The sequence below is a fragment of the Vulpes lagopus genome, chromosome 18 (genome assembly GCF_018345385.1).
Source record: "Vulpes lagopus strain Blue_001 chromosome 18, ASM1834538v1, whole genome shotgun sequence".
In the NCBI taxonomy this organism is placed as follows: domain Eukaryota; kingdom Metazoa; phylum Chordata; class Mammalia; order Carnivora; family Canidae; genus Vulpes; species Vulpes lagopus.
In genome coordinates, this window is record NC_054841.1 from 42,398,795 (window position 1) to 42,422,585 (window position 23,791).

The window sequence follows — 23,791 nt, forward strand, 5'->3', positions numbered from 1 at the left end:
AGAGCCCTAAGTGTCCAGCATGAGGGGCAACATCCAAGGGGCCTCCTGCAGGGTCTGCTCCCCCCAGGCCCCTGGTGCCCTGCCCACAGTGGTCGCAGACCCCAGCAATGGAGAAGACACAGGCCACCGGGACTGGCAGAGGCTGCACTCACTCATCACACCTCCAGCCCACCCTAAATTCATGGGGGCAGGTACAAGCAACTAGCCAGACAGCCGCATGGCCTGGCAGCTGTGGGAATACTCGCTCCCACTTCCTCTCACTGGAACTTTATTTGGGGCGGGGTGGGGATAAGGGGAGGTCAATGAATCTCACAGGGATTTTTCAGTTTGTCTGGAAACAGGGTACAGAAGGATGGCTCCCCAAAACCACAGACTTAACCAACGGTGTGCTGGCTGGCTGGCCCTCAGGGTGGGAGGGCTGGGATTTCTGTGGTATAAACGCTCATGGCCCAGGGCACGCTACCGGCCCAGGCAGAGAGGCTGCACAGCCAGCTCCTGGGAGCAGGGCGAGTGGCTCCAGCTATCCTGCATTTACCCAACAAAGGAAGAAGGCTACACATGGACAGTCTTGACAGAAATGATTGATGGGGTCCACTGGGCAGAAGGTTCCCGAGCTCTAAGGAAGGCCACAGAGACCTGCCTTTTTCTTTTCTCCTGGGTAGAGCATTAACCATGAGTTACCATCCAAAGGCCCATCTTCTGCTCTTGCCATTTCCACCACACAAACTTCACTATTTGGCTCGGGGCTGCATCCCTCCAACTGAGGTTAGAAACTCAGGCTACCTGGTTTCTGACTATTCTCAAACAAGCAGACAGAGGTGGCCCAAGGAAGGGCTGTAGCCCAGACCTCGTGGGACACCCCCAGTCCTAGGTCATCTTCCTGGGCCTGCTGCCTGGACAGAAGAGGCAGGTAAGCAGAGGGAGGGTGAGAGCAAGCCACAGAATTTTGCTGAAAAAGACAGCTTTCAAATTGGGTATAACCAGCCCCATAGTGCTCTCCTCAGGAGAGAGGGAAGGGAAAAGGCCAGGGAGTTCTGACAGGGGTGGTGGTGGGAAGGGGGAGGGGGGGCCTTTGTGCCATGTATCCTGACACATCCTGAGTGATGCCCCCCAGCCCACTGTGGCAGCTTGGACCCGTGACTATCATTTATGAAGTGCAAATGTTACGTGGACAGCAAGCCTTCAGCTGATATGAAGGAGCCAGCCGTTTCCTTGCAGGTCTGCTCCACAGACATCAGAGAAGGGAGAAAAGCAGCTCCTCCACTGTCCTCCCCTGTCTTCCCCTCCCCATGAAGTTTTGCTCCAATTCTCAACAAATCTACCTTGGATCCACAGGGCCCAACCTCCTACATACCCTAAAACGATGGCCCATCACCAACTGAAGGCCCCAATCCCCAAGTTCATATCCCCGTGTTCTTAGGTAGTCATGGGAGGGAGCCCCCACCCCTAGAGCTCTACAGGGGCCACTAAAGGCGAACCAGTCCCAGGTCGGCAGCTCCCAGACAGCGAGGCCTTCCACAGCCACAGACATACCACCGTGAAAGCCAGGTACAAGCCCGCAGGCCCGACTGAGCAAGGAGCCCAGGCAGGAAGGCCAGCCCATGATCCTGGGGCAGCACTGGCACGGCCCGCTCATGGCCGGGCAGGCGCACAGCCTACCTTATTCACCTCCCTCAGCTTGCTCTTCGCAACAGCCGCGTCCTCCTGCTCTGTGGCCAGCAGCTTCTCCTTCTCTTCTAGCTGGCGCTTCAGAATCGCCACGGGGTCACCCTTCTGAGTAGCCTAGGAGGGCCCACAGAGCAGTGTTAACAGCTTGCTCCAGAAACCAGACCCAGACACATGACCAGACAGCAGTGAGGCAGGGCTTCTAGATGACTCCACACACTTCTGGGGAAAGGCACCCCTGCTCAGCCACCGTCCCCTCCAAGGAGACAGGCCCAGACTCACCGCAGGCCGCCATCCCCAGAGTAGACCTCCCCTCCCAAGATCTCCACACTTCAGCTTGCAGCCTGCAGGCTTCTCACAGCAGCTAAGGGGTGGGCACCGAGCTGGAAATGATGACTACTTGCCCATCAGTGGGGTAGGAAGGGGCCCTGGCCGCCATTGGTCCAAGTTAGTGGGAAACACCATGCTCTTAAAAACTACCCCAGATATCCAAAGCTTTTGGTCTAAACAGTTCCCGTGTACAGTGGGCCTAGAGGCATGGCAGCCCGGGTGACTGTATGACGTGCCACACCTCAGCGAGGGCCAGGACGGAAGTAAACCCCACTGGCCTCAGGGCAGGAGTCACTGGCCTGGCTCTCAGGACACCTGCCAACATCATCACTGACCACAAGGGTGCCACAAAACTCTTCAGCAAAATTACCTACAGTTCTGACTCTGGATAAGGAACAAGCATGTGCCATGCAGCATCTCCTAGGTACAGCTCTTTCACCATACGCACCAGAGGACAGGTGCCAGCCTCTGAACTGGCCCCCAGTGGCAGGGACATCAGAGAAAGGTGCTCCCGAGACTGTCACAGGGCTCCCTACCATGAGTATGTCCCTACAACCTTCTGTCCTGCACACAAGCCAGCTGGACCTCAGCTCCCACGTTCACCCTCAGGCTCATGTGACATAGAGCGCAGCCCTGGCCTGTAATGGCCTTCCTGCTTCTGGGTCTGAGGCAGAGGTTGAGGCTGAGGCATATGGAGGGTGATTCATGCAGCCTGTGCCTGAGAGGGGCTGACAGGGTTCTGCCCAGAGAGGCAAGTGGAGGCTGTTATATGAACTCTGTGTGGCTTGGCAAGCTGTTCATGGCCAGCCCAACAGGATCACTCAGGGGTGACTGGGGGCCCAGGACCACGTAAGTACTGCAACTCACTGGCCCCAAGGGGAAAGCAGGAAGGGTTGGGCCCACCTTATGCCAGGTGTCTTGAATGACACCAGCCTTCTCGGACAGGATCTCAATGAGCCGCTGGGCCTCACCCTCGTTGAATACCATGCTTCCAACTGTGGAGACCAGCGTCTTGTAGGGGAGGTAGAGAGGGCTGTCAGAGTCTGGAGGCCCTGTGCAGGGAGAGAAAAGGAGCAGGGACTTAGCCTCAGATCCCAGCAACCAAGTGGGTCATGTCTCGAAGCAGCGGGGACCAGGCCGAGTCGAGGACCGTCCAGCTGTCTGGGCTATGCAGGCCAAGTGCACAGCCTGCCTGGGTACCCTGGGCTCTTTCAGAGTGCTGAGAAATGGACAGATGACAGATCCCTGCACAACCCTCCCAACTGCCCAAAGAGAGCAGAGGAGGCAAGGTCCCCGAAAATAAATAAAGGCTATTTTCCTGGGTTGGAGGAGGTGTACCCTCCCCTCCTTGTATCATCAAAATGAGAACTAAGCAAGGCACACTTTCCCCAAAGGTGCTTTTCTCTTTCCTTCTTTTTCCAGCAAAGTGTTTGGTCCAGTTCTCACCCTGCATGGTCCAGCAAGTTTCACCGCCTGCCATGACCAAGCCCTACGGCCCCAGGGCCCTGCATGAACACAGACCTCACAGCCGCAACCCCATGGTCATGAGAGAAGGATGGAAAGCAAAGACTCGCATCTCTCAGGCTGCAACTCAGTGGTCCCAGGGACCAAAGGCTCTTCCCACACATCTGAGCTCAAACATAATTTTTTTGGCTTCTCGAAGCCTCAGGCCAGTTTTAGGAGGGGAGGCTGGGCTGGGTTCTTTCACAATGGGCCTGCCCGATTGTCCGTCCGTGAGTGACCTCCTGAAGGGCACAGAGTCAGGTACCAACAGCCACCTGTCACTTTTGCAGTGCTCCTGATGCCCCCTTGCCCTCCCCCCCCCCCACACACACACTCACACAGGGCACTCACACTCACTGTGCAGGCTCTCCTGCAGCCTTGAGGACAGGACAAGGGGAACCGAGGGGCCCCAGCTGGCAACAGATACCCCTGAAATGCCCAGGGAATTCCTCGTGTTGAGGCCCAGCTTTTCCCCATGGCCCAGTGACTGGGAGGAGGGGGAGGGGGGTGAGTTGGGTGAGGGGGTGGGCAGAGACAAGCAACAGAAGGGCAACAGGCCTGCCTGCCCAGGCACCTCCAGCAACACCAACCTCCCAGAGGACAATGAATGGGGGAGGTTTCCATGGCAACCCTAAAGTCTCTGACCTGTCACAATATTTTCACTGACTAGTCACAATATTTTCATCGCAAGTCAAAGCACTTAGCATGATACCTTAATGAGGGAATGTGGGACGTGGGCGAGTGGGTTGCTATGAGCACCTTCCCTGGAGAATTCCTTACCTTGGTGAAGCCGGGGAGAGTAAAAACCACCACCTTGAAAGTCCTAAGAGCTCAAGGGTGTCATGCAAGTGAAGTGGAGGTGGGTCCACGCTCCCTTCTGCCTTTCCTCTTTTCACTGAGATACATATGTAAAATGATTTTAATGGCAAACTTAAATGCACCAGGAAAAGCATTCTGAGTACAGCTGAGCCAAAAACAAAGCAAAAACCCACTGTTGAGTTCACTACTGGAAGAAAACCCCACCGTTGACAGGCCCCCTGCTACTCCCCCTCAGCCTGTTAGATGCTCACTGCCAAGGTTTTCCAGAAGAGGCACGTCCACTCTTTCAAAGATATAGCCAGAGTAGGACTGGGCAGGACAGCCTCTCTGAAGCCAACCACCACACAGTCTCCCCTCCTGACTTGGGCAAGGTGTACTGCGTGCCCCGATATGCGGGCCACGAGCCACGCGTGGCTCCAGGCACTTGAAATGCAGCTAGCACGAACCCACGTGTACGACAGGTACGAGTAAACCCCAGATTTTGAAGGTTCGGTGTGGAAAAAATAAAAACTAGAATGTAAACTGTAATAATTTTCTGTATTGACTGCATGTTGAAATAATACTTGGGGTAAATTGGGTTAAAAAAATACATCACTAAAATGAATTCTCTTGTTTGCCTTTTCTCGTGTGGCCATTAGGAAAGTCTCAATTACATATATAGCTCACACATGCGGCTCACACTGTATTTCCCCCCCCAAAGCAGGCCCCCCTGAACCCCTGTTGGCCATGTCCTTACAGAGGCCTCACACTGATCATGGGCTCAGGCCTCTCTTGAAGTCCCACCTAGAAGGATGGTCCATAATTCCTTTCTTCTAGGTCCCAATAGTCCCTACTGCACCACTGGGCAGGAGAGGGGACATCTAAATAATGGAGCTACATTTTCTTTGGAGCTCTGTTTCCTCACAGATGTACCCAGTGGTCTTGACAGACTGCATGCCCTCCTGGAGGGCCAGGGAGACCGACCCTAACACACTCTGTCTGTAGAATGTTTCCAAGAGTATCCTGTGCCATTCACCTTTATGCAAACTTTCTAATTATATTAAATGTCATAAGATATTTTAGTGAACCAAGTAAGGAAAACTTGAACAAGTGGAACAATCTAAAATTACATACAGCAAAATTGAACTCCCACCCCCCTGCCCAATCTCCCCACAGAAACTTCCATGGCCTTCTCTGTGTTCATATGAACACCATCTTTTAAATTTTATTTAGAGAGCCACAACTTTATAACTTTTAATTAGCTCTTTTAGGAAGAATGGGGCTGTCTTTATTCTCCCCCAAATCAGGGGAAGTAAAAATGAAAGAAAAAAGTACTCAGAAGTATAAACCAGAACTTCTGGACCCCATGTGAATTGCATTTACTTCTGCGTTTCAAGATCCTCTCACCAAACCAGTGGCACTAAGTTTACTTCGATGCCTGTTCCTGGGAGATGGACACGCTGACTCCAACCAATAAGTACCATGCCCACAGGAGCTAACACGTGCTGGCATGTTACACATCTTCAGCAAATACTCAAAGATGAGAAATAATCCTTGGTATTGTTAAACCTTAAGGCACTAAAATGAATTTGTCAAAGACCAACATCTCATCTGTTAAGCCACCGACTTGATAAAGACCACGAGGCAGTGAATTCTAGGGAGGTCAGCTCACTGGCAGCCTGCTCCCACAGCCTGTGCTTTGCCCAACTTGGTGAGTCCAAAATGCCAGGAACGGGTGAGCAGGAAGGCTTGGAGGAAGAAGGATGTAGCAGGAAAGCAGACAGTGGAGAGACAGGACCAGGGTTTCACTGCTCTGGAGTAATCCTGACCCGTCTGGCAGGGGACCCAGTGAACACCCCCAGGGGCTGGGCCCTGCAAGGCTGCACAGGTCTGCCTGGCGGGGGGGAGGGGGGGCGGGAACCAGCCTCCTTGGAGTGTTCCTTCACTTCTAGGGGACAGCTCCCATGGGGTCTGGGCCAGAACTCTCAGAGGTGTAGACTTGCCAGGGGGAGCCGGAAATAAGATTTTTATGTGTCATCTCCTGACCTTTAGTGCTGACAGTGAATTCAATGAAAAATAAATAAATCAAACCACTGTGGGCTTGAACAAACACACATGTGGGCCATGTCTGACCTGCAGGTCACCTCTGTCCTTGGGCAATGGGGCACTAAGGTCAGAACAAGGCCCCTGAGCCAGGTGGCCTGGGCTCAATTTCCAGCTCAGCACCTGCCTACCTGGGCATCCTTGGCCTCGGTTTCCTCATCTATGAAATGGGGGTAATAATCAATTGTTCCTCTCTCACAGCTTCACTGGAAAGATGAAATCCCAACATGCCTGGAACAATGCCTGGCACAAAAAGCACCGCAGAGTCAACCAACAGAGCCACCTTCAAGCCCCAGTCACAGGAGGGGCTCATGGGGGCTAAAGCGACTCTGCCCTTCCTCCCATTCCCATCAAAGGAACAGGGAAGTCACACAAAGGTGGTGCCAGCCCTGCAGATAGAGCAGCACAGCCCACAGATGCTGCCTTGCACCCTGGTCTGCACCCTGTCATGAGGCTGAAGGGGCAACATGTCTGTAAAGCACGGACATACGGGGATCCCTGGGTGGCGCAGCGGTTTGGCGCCTGCCTTTGGCCCAGGGCGCGATCCTGGAGACCCGGGATCGAATCCCACGTCGGGCTCCCGGTGCATGGAGCCTGCTTCTCCCTCTGCCTGTGTCTCTGCCTCTCTCCCTCTCTCTGTGACTGTCATAAATAAATAAAAATTAAAAAAAAATAAAAATAAAAATGAAAAAGCAAGATGGATAATCATCAGTGCAGTAATCTAATAAGGAATCTGCACGGGAAAATTTTAAAAAAAAAAAAAAAAAAAAAAAAAAAAAAAAAAAAAAAAAAAAAAAAAAAAAAGCACGGACATACTGTGATGGGAGATGGCCCTCTGCTCCCAGGGCCCCCAGCCAAGGAGCATGCAGCACTGGATAATGTGCTTAATGCCTCATATTCCAAAACCAGGTGCCTTTCTGTGACCACGGTGGGAGGTCCAGTCACCTAAAATTAAACTCATCTTGCAAAAAGGCACTTAGGAATTCCTTTCTCACTGTCAACTTTGGAGTCCTCTGGGGAGAGTTTTCTCTTTGCCTAACTACCAGCACCCCCAGCAGCCAGGTCTGTGTTGGGACCCAGTGCTATTGGCAGCAGCCCCTCCGCTCTCCCCATTACTGGGACGCTCCCGCACAGCTCACATCTTGCCACCATCTTGGTGGTGCCAACAGCTGCTCATCAATGGGAGGCGATTATGGCTGTCCCTGCGACAGCCCATCACAGGGATCCCGCTTAACGCCAGGAGCTGGTGCATGCAGGTGCCCAGTGGCCTGGCCCAGGGCAGGCAGGTCCCAACGGCCTCCATCTACAAAGTAGCTCACGCTGGGTATCTGGCAGTCAGTCCCTGGAAAGGTAAGTTGGAGGTGGAACTGCCAGCTAAGAGGCAGAGGAGACGTGGGCCGCATGGCAACCATGCAGCAGATCCATACAAAGGGAACCTGTGGAGGGCATGCTGCCAAGGAAGCAACCGTGGCAGCAGTGCCAAGAAAAGATTTCAAAGCAAGGGATGCTTCAGCCAGGCACTGCTGGGTAAGGAGAAAGAGAGGGTGGGGGGGAAAGGAGGGCAGCGAGGACAGGCAGTGAGGCTTGGAAGGGCCTCACTATTCCAAGCAGAGGGAAGCAAGACTAGAGTAAGTCCATGTCTTCACACGCCCCAGGGATCTGGATTCTATCTCACAGGCAAGGAGCAACGCCAGTAGGAGAAAGGTCTGCAACTGGAGAATGCTATTTCAGGACACCTGGGGACAAGACTGGAGACAGAGGCAGATGAGGGAAGAGCCCAGGGACAAGCACCAGGCCTAACGGCGCCAAGAAAGCTGAGCTGGGGGGCAGAGGCCCGGGTGTCAATCCAGGGACTCTGGCAGTGGAGCCTGCTACAGGCATGAGGTCTTGGGGGCTGGGGGAGAACTCCAATAGCAAAGGCACTTATTTGTTCAGGAAACATCCCAACCAGTTCTTCAAGCTTGTCTCAGACACACAGAGGCAGGCCCAAAGGCTGCTGCATCCTGACCCTGCATGAGTGCCATCCCAACAGTGGAGGCCAGGGGACCCTGTGTGGCTCCCACAAGAGGAAGCCAGACCCCAACCAGGGAGACTTCCAGGCCCTGACATCCTCAGTCACCTGAGCCAAACTTGGGTCGAAGGCCCCAGGGTCCAGAGAGGGCTCCCCTGTGCCTCCTTGAAGGCTACCACTGCATAAGCAATCATCTGATTTAGAGAGGAGCCCGACTCCTGCTGGCCCCAAGCCCAGAAGGCACCTCCACCACCACCCCCCCTTCCCTGCCCCACCACAATCAGAGAAGCCAGCAGGCATATCTGTCTCTCGAGACATAGAACTAGCCAGTATCTCTGCCAGACTCCCCACTGGCTTCACACTGGGGGAAAGAGGCCACAGAGGATCCTCCTGAGTTTGCGGGAAAGCAGCCTCCCATGGCCCTGGATGTGTGATTCCCTGAATGCATCAGAGGTGGCAGCTGCAGCTCACAAGCAGCTCGCACACAGCCAACCTAAGCTCAGCTCAGGCTGCAAAGCCTGCCACTGCCCAGGGGCCGCTGTGCCCTTCCGATTCGATAAAAGCCCTGGAGGAGCAGCCACACGGGACCCCTGAGTGCCACAGACACGAACATCTGGTGTTTTAACTGCATGGAGCAAAGTACAAATAATATTAAGAGCAGCTCGATTTGGAGCCTTTGAATCAGGCCTTCTCCTTTGGAGAAAAAAGTAATCTGTCAGCAAATTGGGACGTTGTGCATTTCATAACATTAGTCTCACGAATTTAAAAATCCATAATAGATTAAATGACTTTTTCTCATGATAACTTTTCCCCCCAAATTTCAACAAAATCAAGTTTATATCTAGAAAGAAAAAAAAAGAAAAAAAGAAAAGCATCACAGTATTTCTTAAAGAAAGACAACCACTGTAGGACCTCCAGGCAAGATCCTTCTGTAGGCTTCCTCAGGCATGTAGCTGGTCCAAGGAGAACATGCCTTACTTAAATGACAATCAAGATTTTAGCTTGTGCCTGCAGAAAAGACAAGATCTGTGCACCTGTGGGTTTCCTGACCACAGCTGCCTGCGGCCAGCAACAGGAGGCCCAATGCCACCATGTTTTTAAGATGACTGAATGGAGAGTTCTGGAAGAATGTCATCCAGCAGCTTCTCTAAGACATGCAGTGCCATACTGATTTGGCTCCTTCCCTAGGGGATGCCTCTGTTCTTTCAAAAAAGAAAAATTGAGTTTGAAGAACTTATACAGAAAGTGAATAAAGGCTCAAATGCCCTACAGAGATTTCAGAGTTTGAAACCTGGAAAAATGAAATTTGAAAGAAAAGAGCATCAAACCTAATCTCACAATACACACCTGTCTGTTCCTCAGCTCTAAGCGGCTGAAGAGCAGCTGCTGAGGTGGGCTGGGCCTAGCCTGAGAGGGGCTGTGGTTGGAGGGACCAAGGCTTGAGGTGCTGGTCCCTGACACTACCTGCTGTCCGTGTGACTTCTGGGAAGTCTGTTTCAAAACAGAGCTGGGCTTTGGTTTCTGCTTTTGCAAAAGCAGGTAAACATACAAATCCACATTACAGACCTATGAGGGAATAAATGCATGGAAAGGAGCTTCATAAACCACACGCCTAATAAAACGTCTGGTTGAGAATAGTGTCACATTCCTAGTAATGGCCCAGCAAGCATACAGTGCAAGAAGGTCAATGTGGGGCGATGGGGTGGTATGAAGGAAGGGGTGTCACTGTTGTCAAGTCACATGGTTTCAGATTAGGGCCCCTGCTAAACTACAGACCCCTTCAGCAAAGTTTCCCTAAGTCTGAAAATTCTTCCCTATCTTCCCTGACCTCTGGTGATCCCTGCTTCATTATTTTACAGAACACGATCCTGTTTGTGCATTTTCACCTGCTCTGGCAGAAGGAGTGGTGGTGCAGGGGGCCTTGCACCATATGAAGCTGAGTGGCCCCCCAGGATCCTGGCAGGTTCACAGATGTGGGAGCTACTAACTTTCCATCTCAGCTCAGTTCGTGACCACACACTGGGCAACCAAGGGCTGGGATGTGCCTGAGAAGAACTGGCCACAGTCCTCCTTGAGTCAGTCCCCCTAAAGGAGCAGGCACTCCTTTCTGCTGCTCAGAGGAAGCTCAGGGGACCAATGGCCAGGGCTGCGCTGCCTCACAACGCATTCCACTTTGGTACAATGACTGCCTGTTTGACTCAGAGACAAATAATGGAGTTTTTTTTTCTTTTCCACTTAAAAAATACATGTTACCGAAAAACTGGAAATGCAGAAAGGCCAAGGAAAGACATGAAAATTTACCCATCATTCTGTCTCTCCAGAGGGCCTTTCTCCCACAAAGACTTGTGTGTATCAAAGTCATTGTGGGGTGTCTGGAAGCGTTTTCTACCTCCTGCAGGTTGGGTGGGATCCCTTAAGCCCTGACTCGATGGCCTTCCGACCATGGAGCAAACAGGCCACAGGCAATTATGGGGGTCTGGTGCGAAGCCAGTGCAAGGAAAAAGGGCCACGCTTGGTGGCAATGGTGTGCATGCCAAGCTTTAGCAGAAGCACAATGGTCTGGACCATGTGCAAATGGGCCTCCCACGTTTCCCAACTCTGTCCTTGGTTTATCTGGAGGCCAGGCTGCACTGTGCTAATGTGGACTCACTTTCAGGTGCTGGGACAAAAGGGCTCTCCTACACGTGTAACCTCACACAACCATTAACGCATGGGCAGCACAGGGCAGGTGGCTGACACAACTGCGCCAGCAAACACAGAGCCTGAGCACAAGAGATTTTCAAGAAACCACCATCGTGTACACAGCATGCTTCCTGTAAGAGGGATGAGGCTTATCCTAATGACCACCACGCACAGGAATGAGCAAGCATAGGCCTGCAGCCAGGCCGCACATGCTCCGGAGCTTTAGTTCTGGGGACATTTCCACTTCTCTTCAGTTCCCTGAGTTCCCTTTTCTGCAAACAAGAAGATAAGAATCCATGCCTTCTGTTTCATGAGCAAGTGTCTTCTCCTTATTCCACACCTGGGATTATCATGCTCCCCTGAAGCGATCACTATTCACTCCTACAGCACCACGGGAGCAGTTAAGTCAGGTGCAAGGCTCTGGAAAACCCATGTGTGGGCCTCTCAACACTCTTCGAGAACAGGAAATCGTGAAATGTCTTTGGGGAGCGATGCAGCACTGTCCTCCTAAACTAAAAATGTACCTGCCTTTCCACTTAGCAATGACATATCTATGGAGATGCTCACACTGTAATACACATTACAGTGTCAATTTTAGCAGCAAAAAAACTGCACACTATCAGGGTGCCTGGGTGGCTCAGTTGGTTAAGTGCCCGACTCTTGGCTTTGGCTCAGGTCAGGATCTCAGAGGTTGTGAGATCCAGCCCCGCATCTTGGGCTCCACACTCAGCGGGCAGTCTGCTGAAGATTCTCTCCCCCTGCCCCTCCCCCCACTCACTATCATTTTTTAAAAAAATTCATCTTTGGGGCACCTGGGTGGCTCAGTGGTTGAGCATCTGCCTTCAGCTCAGGTCAGGATCCTGGGATCGAGTCCCACATTGGACTCTCCACAGGGAGCCTGCTTCTCACTCTGCCTGTGTCTCTGCCTCTGTGTCTCTCATGAATAAATACATCTTTAAAAAAAATCTTTAAAAAAACCTGCACACTATTTATTGTCGTTTAAATAAATAAATGAGACATTCACGCGCTAGAGTAGGATGTAGCTGGAAGCCACGGAGGTACAGTATGGAATGTCACCAATACTCTGGTCAGCAAAGCAAGCTCGAAAGCTGTGTGCACCACAAGTCCCATCTGTGTTTGCCAATGTGAAGCGTATATCTCCCAGGCTCCCCCAGGAATGGGTGGTAAAAGGCATGAAGTGGAAAGACCCGGTTTTTCAACCTCCGTGCTTCTATATTGTTAGTATTTGTTTGCTGGAAGGACATTATTTATACAATAATAGATTTTTAAGGCATGGATTAGGAAGGCAGGTGTTCACTGTCAAATCTGGCCATGGACAAGTGGTAAAAACCTGCCACATGGCCCTGATTTGTTCTTGTAAGGAAAAACAGATCAGAAATTCTGGATGAGTTCCAAGTTGGGCCTGCAGAAGCATGTCCCGAGCCCACCTCCACACCTGCCTGGTCTCTCTCTAGGGCGCTGGTCAGCGAGGACCCCGCTGGACCCACGTGGTGACAAGTGAGGGCACAAGCCTGTCTGTGGTGTGCCTCAGCTCTGGGGCAGGTTTTGCTGTTGATCCGTCATGTGTCATGGACCGGCCACAGCCTCCATGACCTCACTTGTCATGTCATACAAGGGTATGGAGGCCAATGAGGAGCTTACTCCCACTCCATCCAGGATGCAGGCAGAGAGAATAAAGCATGAGATGAGCCGCATGGTACCAACATAAAGCTGCAGAGATGTGCTCATTATCACAGGCTGCCCCCCGCCTTGGTGGCTCTGCTTTAGAACAGCACTGTCCAACAGAACCTACTGTGCCAATGGAGATGTTCTTCACCACACTGTCCAAGGTAGGCCCCAGGTGACTACTGAGCACTTACTGACAGGACAGAGTGTCAAGTCAATGGCGGCCGGGGGGTTGGGGGGGGGATGAAACATTCTGATCTTGGGCAACATGTTCAAGATTTGGGAGAGTCTGCTTAAAGGGACCCCTTTAAAACTGTCAGGTCTGGATGAATTCAATTTAATCTAAAAAGAAATCAAACCCTAGGAAATCTCAAACAACAGCCAAAATTAATATTGATTAGTCCGGGTGGCGAGACACCTTACCGGGTGGTGGGACACTTTACATCACTCCAATGTCACAATGAGAAAACTGCAAAGGCCAATATGGGGCACTGGCCATAAAAGCAGCCACATGGGATTGTCAGATCCAGAATGAAAACCCAGCCATGCCGGGTATCATGTGTAGCTGGGAGGATACCTGAGAGGTAAATTTCTCTATTCTTCAGGGGGTCTGAGGGTCTAGAGACATGGGGAAAAAAACAGTCTTGTACTTTATTTTTCATGTCCCTGAGTGTGCACGCTGTGGGGCCTCAGCCTTGTGTTCCTGTGGCTAGGGTATAAAGCCATCCTCGAGCCCCATCCCCGGGAGGCTGCAGGTCACTCTTGGCACCAACAACATGAGGATCCTGAAATACTCTGTGTGCCCAGAAATAGTGGAAATTTCCCCCAGTGCAGTGCTTTTCCAACTCTACCATGCAGATGAATCACCTGGGGAACTGGTAACAGAGAGTCTGACTCATTAGTTCTGGGTGGAGCCTGAGACTCGGCATTTCTAACCAGCTCCCAGGAGATGCCAATGCTGTTGGTTCCAGAACCATCCCCTGCAGGGGTGGGGGGGGGTGGGGATAGTAAGGGCCCCATATCACTGCCAGGGCAGCGTGAAGGGCAAGATGATGGGTATCCATAGCCTGGCTTCCAGGAGCTTTGCAGCTCTTGTCTGTAAAGTTCCGTAAGCTTGAGGGTGGAGTGAGTGAAGTGTGTACTTTCTTCCTCAGTTTGGCAGTTGGGGGTTCCCAAATACAGACATGCAATTCAGGGCTTGCTCTGAAGATGCACTCTGAGGTCAGAGGTCAGTAATGAGCCATCAAGGCCTTCTCCATTCGGGGAGCCTTCAGTCCTTAGCAGTGATATTCCCACCTTTCCAGCAAACCCAATTTCTTCTATGTTTCCAATTAGCCAGAAGCTGTGGAGATTGAGGGTCTAAGGAACAAGTCCATGCACTGCATGGATTTTCCCAGTGGCTTGTGGAATAGGGCTCACCCTTCTATTGAGATGACATCTCATCCATGGAGTTTCATGTTCCAGAATTAATCCGAAACATATTTAGCATCCATGGCTCTGATCTTGTGGCCATGAACGTGTTGCTGAATGGGAAGCAGGCCACATTCTTTTCATGCAGTTATACTCCCTTTGCTCAAGAGGCTGCAGTCAACTCTGGCTGTCTGCCTTTCACCTCCTTGCCTGCTAGCAGTTGAGCTTCTGTGTGTCTGTCCAGGGTCCTATGCCTGTTCACCCTCAGTTTCTCCAGGGTCCTGTGCACTCAACTTGAGGGTAAAACTCAGGCTGCGCTGGCTGACCCTGAGGATCCAGGAACTCGGGGTCTGGAGATGTGAGTAGCCTTGGCAGGAGTGGGGGGAGATCCTGCCTGATGAATAGGAGGAGATGCTTGGGAGCAGGTTGTAGATCACTGGTGTGGAGAAGGAGTTCCTTCTTCAAATAAAGAAGACCTTGACTTGGGTCAAGGAGGGCTCCAGGGCCATGAAGTTTGAACTGTGGGTACCAGAGAGCTAATATAGGGCTGGTCAATGGGGCTACCTAAGGTAGTACTCAAAACAATCAAGTCAGTCAAATACCAGGTGCACTTGCACTAGCCACATCCCATAATATTTAATCTTTCTTATCCTGGCCTATGGTATTTCTTTTCTCTGTTCAAATTCTCTTATGCCAACAAGCTGTCGTGTAGGCTCACACAGGTGAGAAAGTTAAGTCTTCCTCTGAACAAGGTTCTCTATCACCTGGAAATCAGTACCACTTGCCTCCCTCCCTAAAGCATCATCACATTTCTGGCTATAGGACGAAGGCTATAGGACACAGGCAGGTCTATTCTAAACACACTTGATGCTTTACAGAAAACAGGCTGGTTCTCAGTTCCATTCCTGTCTGCTGTCTCAAATACTCTGTCCCCAAGTCAAGTGGAATATCACCTTGAAGACAAGGTTGTGTGCCCTCCCCCCAGCCTTGGAGGTAGACAGAAGCTCAACATTTCAGAGAGCTTTGAGAGGCTGAACTGCCCCGTGCAGCTGATCCTTGACCCTCAGCAGGAGCCTGAAGCTGCTCACATAGCACAGGGTCCCCTCACAAGGAGCAGGGTGCTGCCTGGGCAAATGCCACGGCCCCCAAAAGTTGGGAGAGGAGGAAACTCAAAAAAAGTTAATGTAGCTGCACAAAGGTGGTAAGAAAAAGAAAACCCAGCTAAAAACACAGAGCCTTATGCTACCCTGCACAGATCTACACATTTCAGACCCCTCAAGAGACCTCATTAAGACAAGTGCAATTAATTTTCCAAATCAACTAATGACTAAAGATGTTTTTTTTTCTTTTAAAGTAAGTCCCATGCCCAACGTGGGGCTTGAACTCATGACACTGAGATCAAGAGTCACATGTTCTACCAACTAAGACAGCCAGGTGCCCCCAGAGAGAGAGAGAGAGAGAGAGAGAGAGAGAGAGGAAACAAAATGTAAGACTACCGTATCAAATGAGTGATGAACATGAAACAGGAACTCACTGGCTCGCAGCTATTAAGGGTTCATTTGTTCAACGATTAAAGTCCTACGTGATCTGAGTTCAGACTGGAGTAATTTCTATAGTAATATGCACTAAAACGATAACAGAAAATTAATGTTCTGTAGTATCTTACATGTATATAAAATGGTCCATTAAATAACTGGGGTAGGGAAGAGGAAACACTGGGGTTGGGGTGGAGGTAGATGCCACTGCTCCTTAAAAATACCCTACGATTATTCATTTAACAAACATAAATGATTACCAGGTGAGCTAAGCAACAGAACAGGTTGGAAGAATGCACCAGACATCTAAGACAGATCTGCCAAGACACAGAAGTGTTCCAGACTGAGTGGTGGATGGAATTACTATTCCTAATTTTCCACCTCACCTCACCCCTCCTCACACCTTTCCCAACGACTCTTGGCAGTCCCTCGCACTGGAGACAGTGGGCTTCCTGCCCCTTGACTTTGGCTCACATGACTTGCTCTGGCCAACAGGATGCCGGTTTGAAATGTGTCCTTTTAGAGCTCTGCCATCACCAAAACGAGGGCCTCTGGGGCCCGCTAGAATCTCTAAAGCCTCAGCCTGGGCCCCAGAATCAACACAAGTGCAGCAGACCTAGGCTTGACCCGCGGCAAGGAGCCAAACCCAGTTAAATGGCAGCATGAAGCAGAGCCACTCACCTAAGACAACCCAGATCAGTCAACCTTCAGCCAATTCAACAAAAGCATGACCAAGAGTAAATGACTGCCAATGTAAGCCACTGAATTCTGATACGTTTGTTACACAGTTGTTGTGGCAACAGCTAACTGATACATAGGGCTCCTCATAAGCCACTGAAAGATAGCTCTTCCCTCCAAGTTCACAGAGAAATCACAACTACTTACCAGGCTCACCTTTCTTCTTTGAACCAGATTTCTTCTTTGCAGGAGCCTCTTGCTTCGGTGCCTCTTGGCTCTGGACCATATCTGCATTTTTGCCTTGGATAGGAGCTGACTCTGCCCTTTTACTCTGATTGGCAGACGCATCCACCTTTTTGCCCTGGTTGGGAGATCCTTCTGACTTTTTGCCCTGGTTTGGGGTTCCCTCTGCCTTTTTGCCTTGATTGGGGGCCCCCTCTGCTTTTTTCCCCTGGCCTGCAACACCCTCTGCCTTTGTGCCTTGATTAGCAACCAAATCTGCCTTTTTACCCTGGTTGGGAGCCCCCTCTGCCTTTTTGCCCTGATTCTGGGCCCCCTCTGCCTTTTTGCCCTGGTTAGGAGCCCCCTCTGCCTTTTTGCCCTGGTTGGGAGCCCCCTCTGCCTTTTTGCCCTGGTTGGGAGCCCCCTCTGCCTTTTTGCCCTGGTTGGGAGCCCCCTCTGCCTTTTTGCCCTGGTTGGGAGCCCCCTCTGCCTTTTTGCCCTGGTTGGGAGCCCCCTCTGCCTTTTTGCCCTGGTTGGGAGCCCCCTCTGCCTTTTTGCCCTGGTTCTGAGCCCCCTCTGCCTTTTTGCCCTGGTTGGGAGCCCCCTCTGCCTTTTTGCCCTGGTTCTGAGCCCCCTCTGCCTTTTTACCTTGGTTGGGGGCCCCCTCTGCCTTTTTGCCCTGGTTCTGAGCCCCCTCTACCTTTTTACTCTGGTTGGGGGCCCCCTCTGCCTTTTTGCCCTGGTTCTGAGCCCCATCCACCTTTTTGCCTTGGTTGGAGGCACCTTCTGCCTTTTTGCCCTGGTTCTGAGCCCCCTCTGCTTTTTTGCCCTGGTTGGGGGCTCCCTCTACCTTTTTGCTCTGGTTCTGAACCACTTCTACCTTTTTGCCCTGATTGGGGCTCCCCTCTGCCTTTCTGCCCTGGTTTGGGGTCCCCTCCTCTTTTCTACCCTGGCTGGAGGTCCCTTCTGCCTTTTTGCCCTGATTCTGTGCCCCTTCGGCTTTTTTGCCCTGATTCTGCACCCCCTCTACCTTTTTGCCTTGATTCTGGGCCCCCTCTACTTTTTTGCCCTGGTTTGGAGCTCCTTCTGACTTTTTGCCCTGGTTGGGAGCCCCATCTGTCTTTTTGCCTTGGTTGGGGGCCCCTTCTGCCTTTTTGCCCTGGTTTGGGGTTCCTTCTGCCTTTTTGCCCTGATTCTGGGCCCCTTCTACCTTTTTGCCCTGATTCTGGCCCCCCTCTGCCTTTTTGCCCTGATTCTGGCCCCCGTCTGCCTTTTTGCCTTGGTTTGGGGCCACTTCTACCTTTTTGCCCTGATTCTGGGCCCCCTCTGCCTTTTTGCCTTGGTTGAGGGCCCCCTCTGCCTTTTTGCCCTGGTTGGGGGCTCCCTCTGCCTTTCTGCTCTGGTTCTGGGCTCCCTCTGCCTTTTTGCCCTGTGCAGTGCTGGTGCCTGGGGTACCAGCCTTGGCACCCACTGGGGGCACAACCACCATAGGCACCTCCTTGGGAGCAGTTTCTAAGATGGCAGCCTTGGAGGCAAGAACTTGGACGGAATTCACTACAGAACTGACTGCTGGTTCCACCTTTGCCACTTTTTTCTCCTTTTTCTTTTTGTCCTTAGGGGAAGGGGCCAACTTCTCTTGGGGCATGGCTGGTACTGTGGCTACAGGGGCAATGACCACAGGAGGCTGGACTGGGGTTGGAGCCACGGGCACTGCGGGTGCCCTCACTGGGTCTTTGAGAAGGATGGTCACATTGGGGGCTGGCTCATGGTCAGGTATCTTCCCGTTAGGTTTCTCTTCCTTTTTCTTGGTTTTTCCTTTCTTCTCCACTGTTTTCTCCTTCTTTTTCTTCTCTACTTTCTGGTGGTGAGTTTTTGCCATCTCCTTGCGCTGGTTGGCTAGGGCTTCTTCATATGACGTCTCCTTCATGGAAAAGGTTGACACCAGGAAGATGCCGATGGCAGAAACGACCATGAATCCACCGAATACCATAACCCCCAAGGTCTGAGTGTCGTAAATATCCATCCTGGCTTGCTTTCCCTTTAACCTGCCAAATATATACACGTAGGTTACTTTTTGCAGAAAGAGGCATTTGACAGTTTTCATCCTCAACCCTACCCCCAAACTTAAGCTTTCACTAGTTCTTCATACTGATAATTTCAAAGAAGAAACAAATTCCGGCAATCTCTGACGTCATACATTCCTTCCTGCCCCTCTTTGGAAGTGAGGTTTTTTTCTTTTAAGATTTACTTATTTGAGAGAGAGAGAGAGAGAGAGAGAGAGGGAAAGAACATTCATGCTCATGGAGGAAGGAGCAAAGAGAAACTTAAGTAGACTCCACACAGATTGTAGAGCCCAACACGGGGCTCAAGCTCAAGACCCTGAAGCCTAATCTGGGGCTTGATCTCAAGACTCTGAGATCATGACCAGAGTCGAAACCAAGAGTCAAACACTTAGGCAACTGTACCACCCAGGTGCCCCATAAGTGAGTTTTTATGTAAGCTATGAGCAGCCCCTATTAGTACTAAGGTAGGAAGCAACAGAGGAATGGGAGAGTACAGTTCTGGACACATAATACCCTGGAGACTCAGAAGCCACAATCACAATCCAAGAGATTCTCTGCTTCAGGGGTCAAAGATACACATAAGCATAAGCACGGGCCAGGGGTGAGACAACAGGGAGTGGTGAGGACTGTGACAAGAATGCTCCAGTAAATTAGGGGGGAATGTGTCACCCAGCCATAGCCGATTGTTGTAGAAATGTGCGTGCCATATTGAGAGATCTTTTGCTTTTTCGCATTAGGCTAGAAATCTTTTTTTCTAAAGTGAAATCAAATGATTAAAAAAAAAAGAAGAAGAAGAAAAACCATGTAAACCAAACCAAGTTATTTCTGCAGGCTTTCAGCTGCATGCATTCTGGCCAGCAGACCTCTGGCATGCCATCTCTACTCTGTTGTCTCTCTTCCCCAGTGCTGATAATAAACATGACAGCCCAGGGTCAGAGATAAACCTTCAGAATCCTGTGAAATGATAATACTTGTTGAGAAAAAAACTGGCCTTCAAGACAGCTCCTAAAAAGCTGAAGAACTTGTGAGGAGCCTGGGGGCTCAGTCAGTTGAGCACAGGACTCTTGATTTATGCTCAGGTCATGATCTCAGGGTTGCGAGACTGAGCCCTGTGTCCAGCTCAGTGCTGGGCATGGAGCCTGCTTATGATTTTCTCTTCCTCTCCTTCTCCCTCTCGAGCCCCTTCAAAAAGAAAAAACAAAACAAAAAAAGTTGCAGAACTTGCAACTTGCATGTGAGGAAACAGGAAGTCTTACAAAGTACACCAAATAAAAGACCCCAAGTTTGGAATTTCATGTCTGCAGGTTGCAAAGAAGGAGGGAAAACCGTGTCACCAGACCCAATCCTCAACCCAGGGAGGGAGCCCTTTGCCTGCTGACACTCTCCAAACCAAGAGGATGAGCCAACTCTTCTCACTGCCCTTGTTCCAGAGTCCATGGCTTCCTGGCTGCCAGCCCAGGCTGGGTCTGACTTTGGTGAGGAACCCCAGGAGGCTTACTGATTCGGATGCATTCATCTAGTATCAACGAATTTTGATGCTACTATTACATTCCCAGTCCCCTGAACAGATCCTAGGCCCCCTAAAGGGAGGCAGCAATGGAATTAGTAAATAGAATGCAAGTCTAAGTAGGTGGGTAAGGGAAGGTGGAAAGAGGGAGGAGGGAGCAGAAGGAGAGAGGTCAACAGGCCCCATCACCTGGCATGACCTCCACACCCCAATCTCTAGACCTTGGGGTAGGCCAGGTCCAGGCTTGTCAGTTGATATTCCTCCCCTAGAGGGCAAGAGGGTGGGAATTTCTCAAAAATCACAAAATCAAAAAAAAAAAAAAAAAATCACAAAATCCAAATTGTGATACTAGGGCATTTTAAAGAAGGGACTGAGAAGAGATGGTGTTAAATGTCTCAGCATTAGGTTCAAAGAAGCAGCATTTCCATCACATAACACACAAACACACACACACACACACACACACACACACACACAATTTCACCGTGGCTTTCTAAACAAGCCCCTTGCAGGAACAGGGTTTAAGGGACTCATGATAAAAACACCACAGCATGTGCTCCCCCAGCGGTAACCCCACCAGCTGTGGCTGGGACATTTACTTCTCCCGGACTATCACCCTGGCACCAGGGTGATACCAGGGGAACCTCTTTATCACAGCCACAATCTCCACAGGTGAAGTGTAAGGTGGGCTCATGGAGCCTTCAAATCCTGGGCAAGTGGATTCTGATCTCTGGGCGTGGGTTGAGGCAGTGTGAGCCACAGCCAGGCACCCTCAAGAGAGGCTGTCCCTAATTAGCCTTTCCAGGGACACACTCACAAATGAGGTACCAGAAAGGCAACTGCACCCTGCTTACCCCTGGAGGGAATCCAGTGGACAGGAGGGAAGGGACAAGAAGGCCTGGAAGGTACTACGGTCAACTTCCATTTCTTGGTGGGCCATCCACCAGCTAAAACTCTGAGTGCTCACAAGAACCTCTCAAAACTTGGGCAACAGGGATATATCCCATTACAAAAACTACACTATAATCACTGTATTAACCTATTCAGATGACAAAAATCCTCTGACACATTCCCCTTCTCTCGAGGCAGAGTGATGCCTGGGTCACTCCAGAAGCCCCAAGTGGCTTGTCAGCAATTGTACATTGCAAGGGCCGTCTCCCATGGAGCTGCAGCAGGGTCACCATGCCAACACAGTCACCAGGCTCCCACAAAGAAGGGTCTGGTTCCCGTGGAGCACTGTGGGATCAGTGAGGCCTTGTGGTGGAAGCAGAAAAGCCACACCTGAAAAAGCTGCCTTGAATGGTACTCAAGTTAGGCAAATATGGGATACAAAAATATATCCTCTGTTGGGAGCACACACATGAGAAAAGCTAGCTTGGGAGAATATTTTTCTTCTGCCGCACACACAAATGTATGTTTGATGGCAGCACAAAATGTGTCTTCCAAGTTTTGCAGAACGGGCTGCTCTAAAAAGAAATTATATCCCTGCCACTAATTCCTGAGTTAGAATTTCTCTAAAAGAAATCGTTCACAAGAAAATGAAAAGCCCTAGTCTTCAGAAAGAATACATTGGAACATTTACGGCTAAGGCCGTATCGCCACAAACAGCAAAGAAATCGAAGTGAAAGCTGGCTATCCTGCCTCTGCAGTTGGCGCGGGTGCAGCAGAAACATCACTGAGATCCCAGACTCACAGGGGTGGGAAAGCCAGTGAGGCCTCCCAAGTGTGCTCTCAAGACCAGCATTTTTTTTTTTAAGACTACTTATTTATTGGGATCCCTGGGTGGCACAGCGGTTTGGCGCCTGCCTTTGGCCCAGGGCGCGATCCTGGAGACCCGGGATCGAATCCCACGTCGGGCTCCCAGTGCATGGAGCCTGCTTCTCCCTCTGCCTCTCTCTCTCTCTCTCTCTCTCTCTCTCTGTGACTATCATAAATAAATAAAAATTTAAAAAAAAAAACTACTTATTTATTCATGAGACACACAGAGACTGAGGCAGAGACACAGGCAGAGGGAGACACAGGATTCCTGCGTGAAGCCCGATGCAAGATTCAATCCCAGGACCCCGGGAACACACCGGTGAGCCGAAGGTAGACGCTCAACCACTGAGCCACCCAGGCGTCCCCAAAAAAGATACGTTCTCTCACTTCGGGAAACATTTATGAAATATGTGCTTTTACTTATTATTACTAGCACACTTAAGAGTGTGGAGCAGAAAGGCAGAGGCTCTGGGAGGAAAGGAAGCAGGAGGCCACCCAGAGGCTCGGGGACCACTCCCAGGCTCGGCAGGCTCAAACTCAATGAGCCACCTTGAGGCTTGTAGAGAATGGCTTCTCTTCTGTTCCTAGGCGGTAAGGATTCAAGGAGCAAAAGTGAATGAAAGCCCTCAGTTCTTTAGACATGGAAAACATCTGCTAACTCGTGTGGTCCGATCTACCCAGTCCAAATTGGCCAGTTCAGGCCAACAAGCGATCAGGATTTGGTGAAGTTCTGTGAAGAGACCTCAACAGCCAGGTCTCATCACATGCCATGGAGAAGTGTGGGGCGTGGGGTATGCTGGGCGGGTACCCAAGAGGGCAAGTGTCTGGATGTACTCTCTGGACACCAGGTGACCAGCCAGGAAGGCACAGAACTAAAACAGAATGACAATAAATCAGAGACCCTGGCAGATACAACCACATCAGGACTAGCATCTTCTAAGGTTGTGTTTTGTTTTGTTTTTAAGTGACTAGAGGGCGGGGGGGGGGGGGGGGGGCAAAGGAAGGGGGAGGGAGAATCTTAAGCACGGTCCATGCTCACAGTGAAGTCGGATGCAGGGCTCCATCTCACAACCCTGAGATTGTGACCTGAGACTAAGTCAAGAGTTGGATGCTTAACTGACTGAGCCCCCAGGCACCCCCATCTCCTAAGGTTTTTAAATATTGTGAAAAATATTGTGACCATCCATTTCCTACCACCTCAGCTCGTTTCACAGGACTCTGAAGCTGCATTGATCAGGGTCGGAACGGAGCTTACTGGACGACTCATCTCTAAGTTTCCACCTCTATCAGATGCCATGTTGACCACAGGTTTTTTGGGAAAAACATTTTATCAGGTTCAGCTATCTTGTATTCCTAGTTACCTTTCTTTTCTTCTTTTTAAGCAATTGGATACTGAACGTTAGCAAATGCTTTTTATCACTTGACATTTTCTCTAATCTGAAATGGGTTGAATCACAATAATATATATTCTAATGTTAACTCACAGATGGTTCCTATGGTATAAACGCTTCTTGACGTTGGGCCTTTTCTTTTTTAATGTATCACTAGATTTGGTCTGTTCACTTTTTTTTTTAATGTGAGATTTGCATGTATGCTTGCGAGAAAAATCAGGGGTCATTCTCATGACCCCGTTCCTATGGAATCTCAGTAGCAAGGTCACTTGCAGCTCATAAAACTAAGGATGGTCACTTTCCCCTTGTTCTTTGTAGGTTTGGTAGAACCTGCCTGTAAAACTCTCAAGATCTGGTGTTTCCAGATCTGTTCTCGGCAGTGGAAGGAGGGGTTAGAAGCTGATTTTTAAGTGCTAATTTCATTTTCCCACTCAGTTTTATTGAACTAG

General features: G+C 50.6%; 1 protein-coding gene across 3 annotated transcripts in view; it reads right to left on the reverse strand.

Annotated features, from left to right (window-relative positions):
• RRBP1 (ribosome binding protein 1) overlaps positions 1-23,791 on the reverse strand; it is a 65,816-nt gene that overhangs the window by 22,901 nt on the left and 19,124 nt on the right. For all 3 annotated transcript variants that reach the window (XM_041732663.1, XM_041732662.1, XM_041732661.1), the window contains exons 2-4: positions 16,609-18,668; positions 2,899-3,047; positions 1,660-1,782 (exon numbers count right to left, since the gene is read on the reverse strand). In XM_041732663.1, the coding sequence (XP_041588597.1) occupies positions 1,660-1,782; positions 2,899-3,047; positions 16,609-18,646 (2,310 nt within the window). In that variant the 5' untranslated portion in view covers positions 18,647-18,668. The remainder of the gene's footprint in view (positions 1-1,659; positions 1,783-2,898; positions 3,048-16,608; positions 18,669-23,791) is intronic.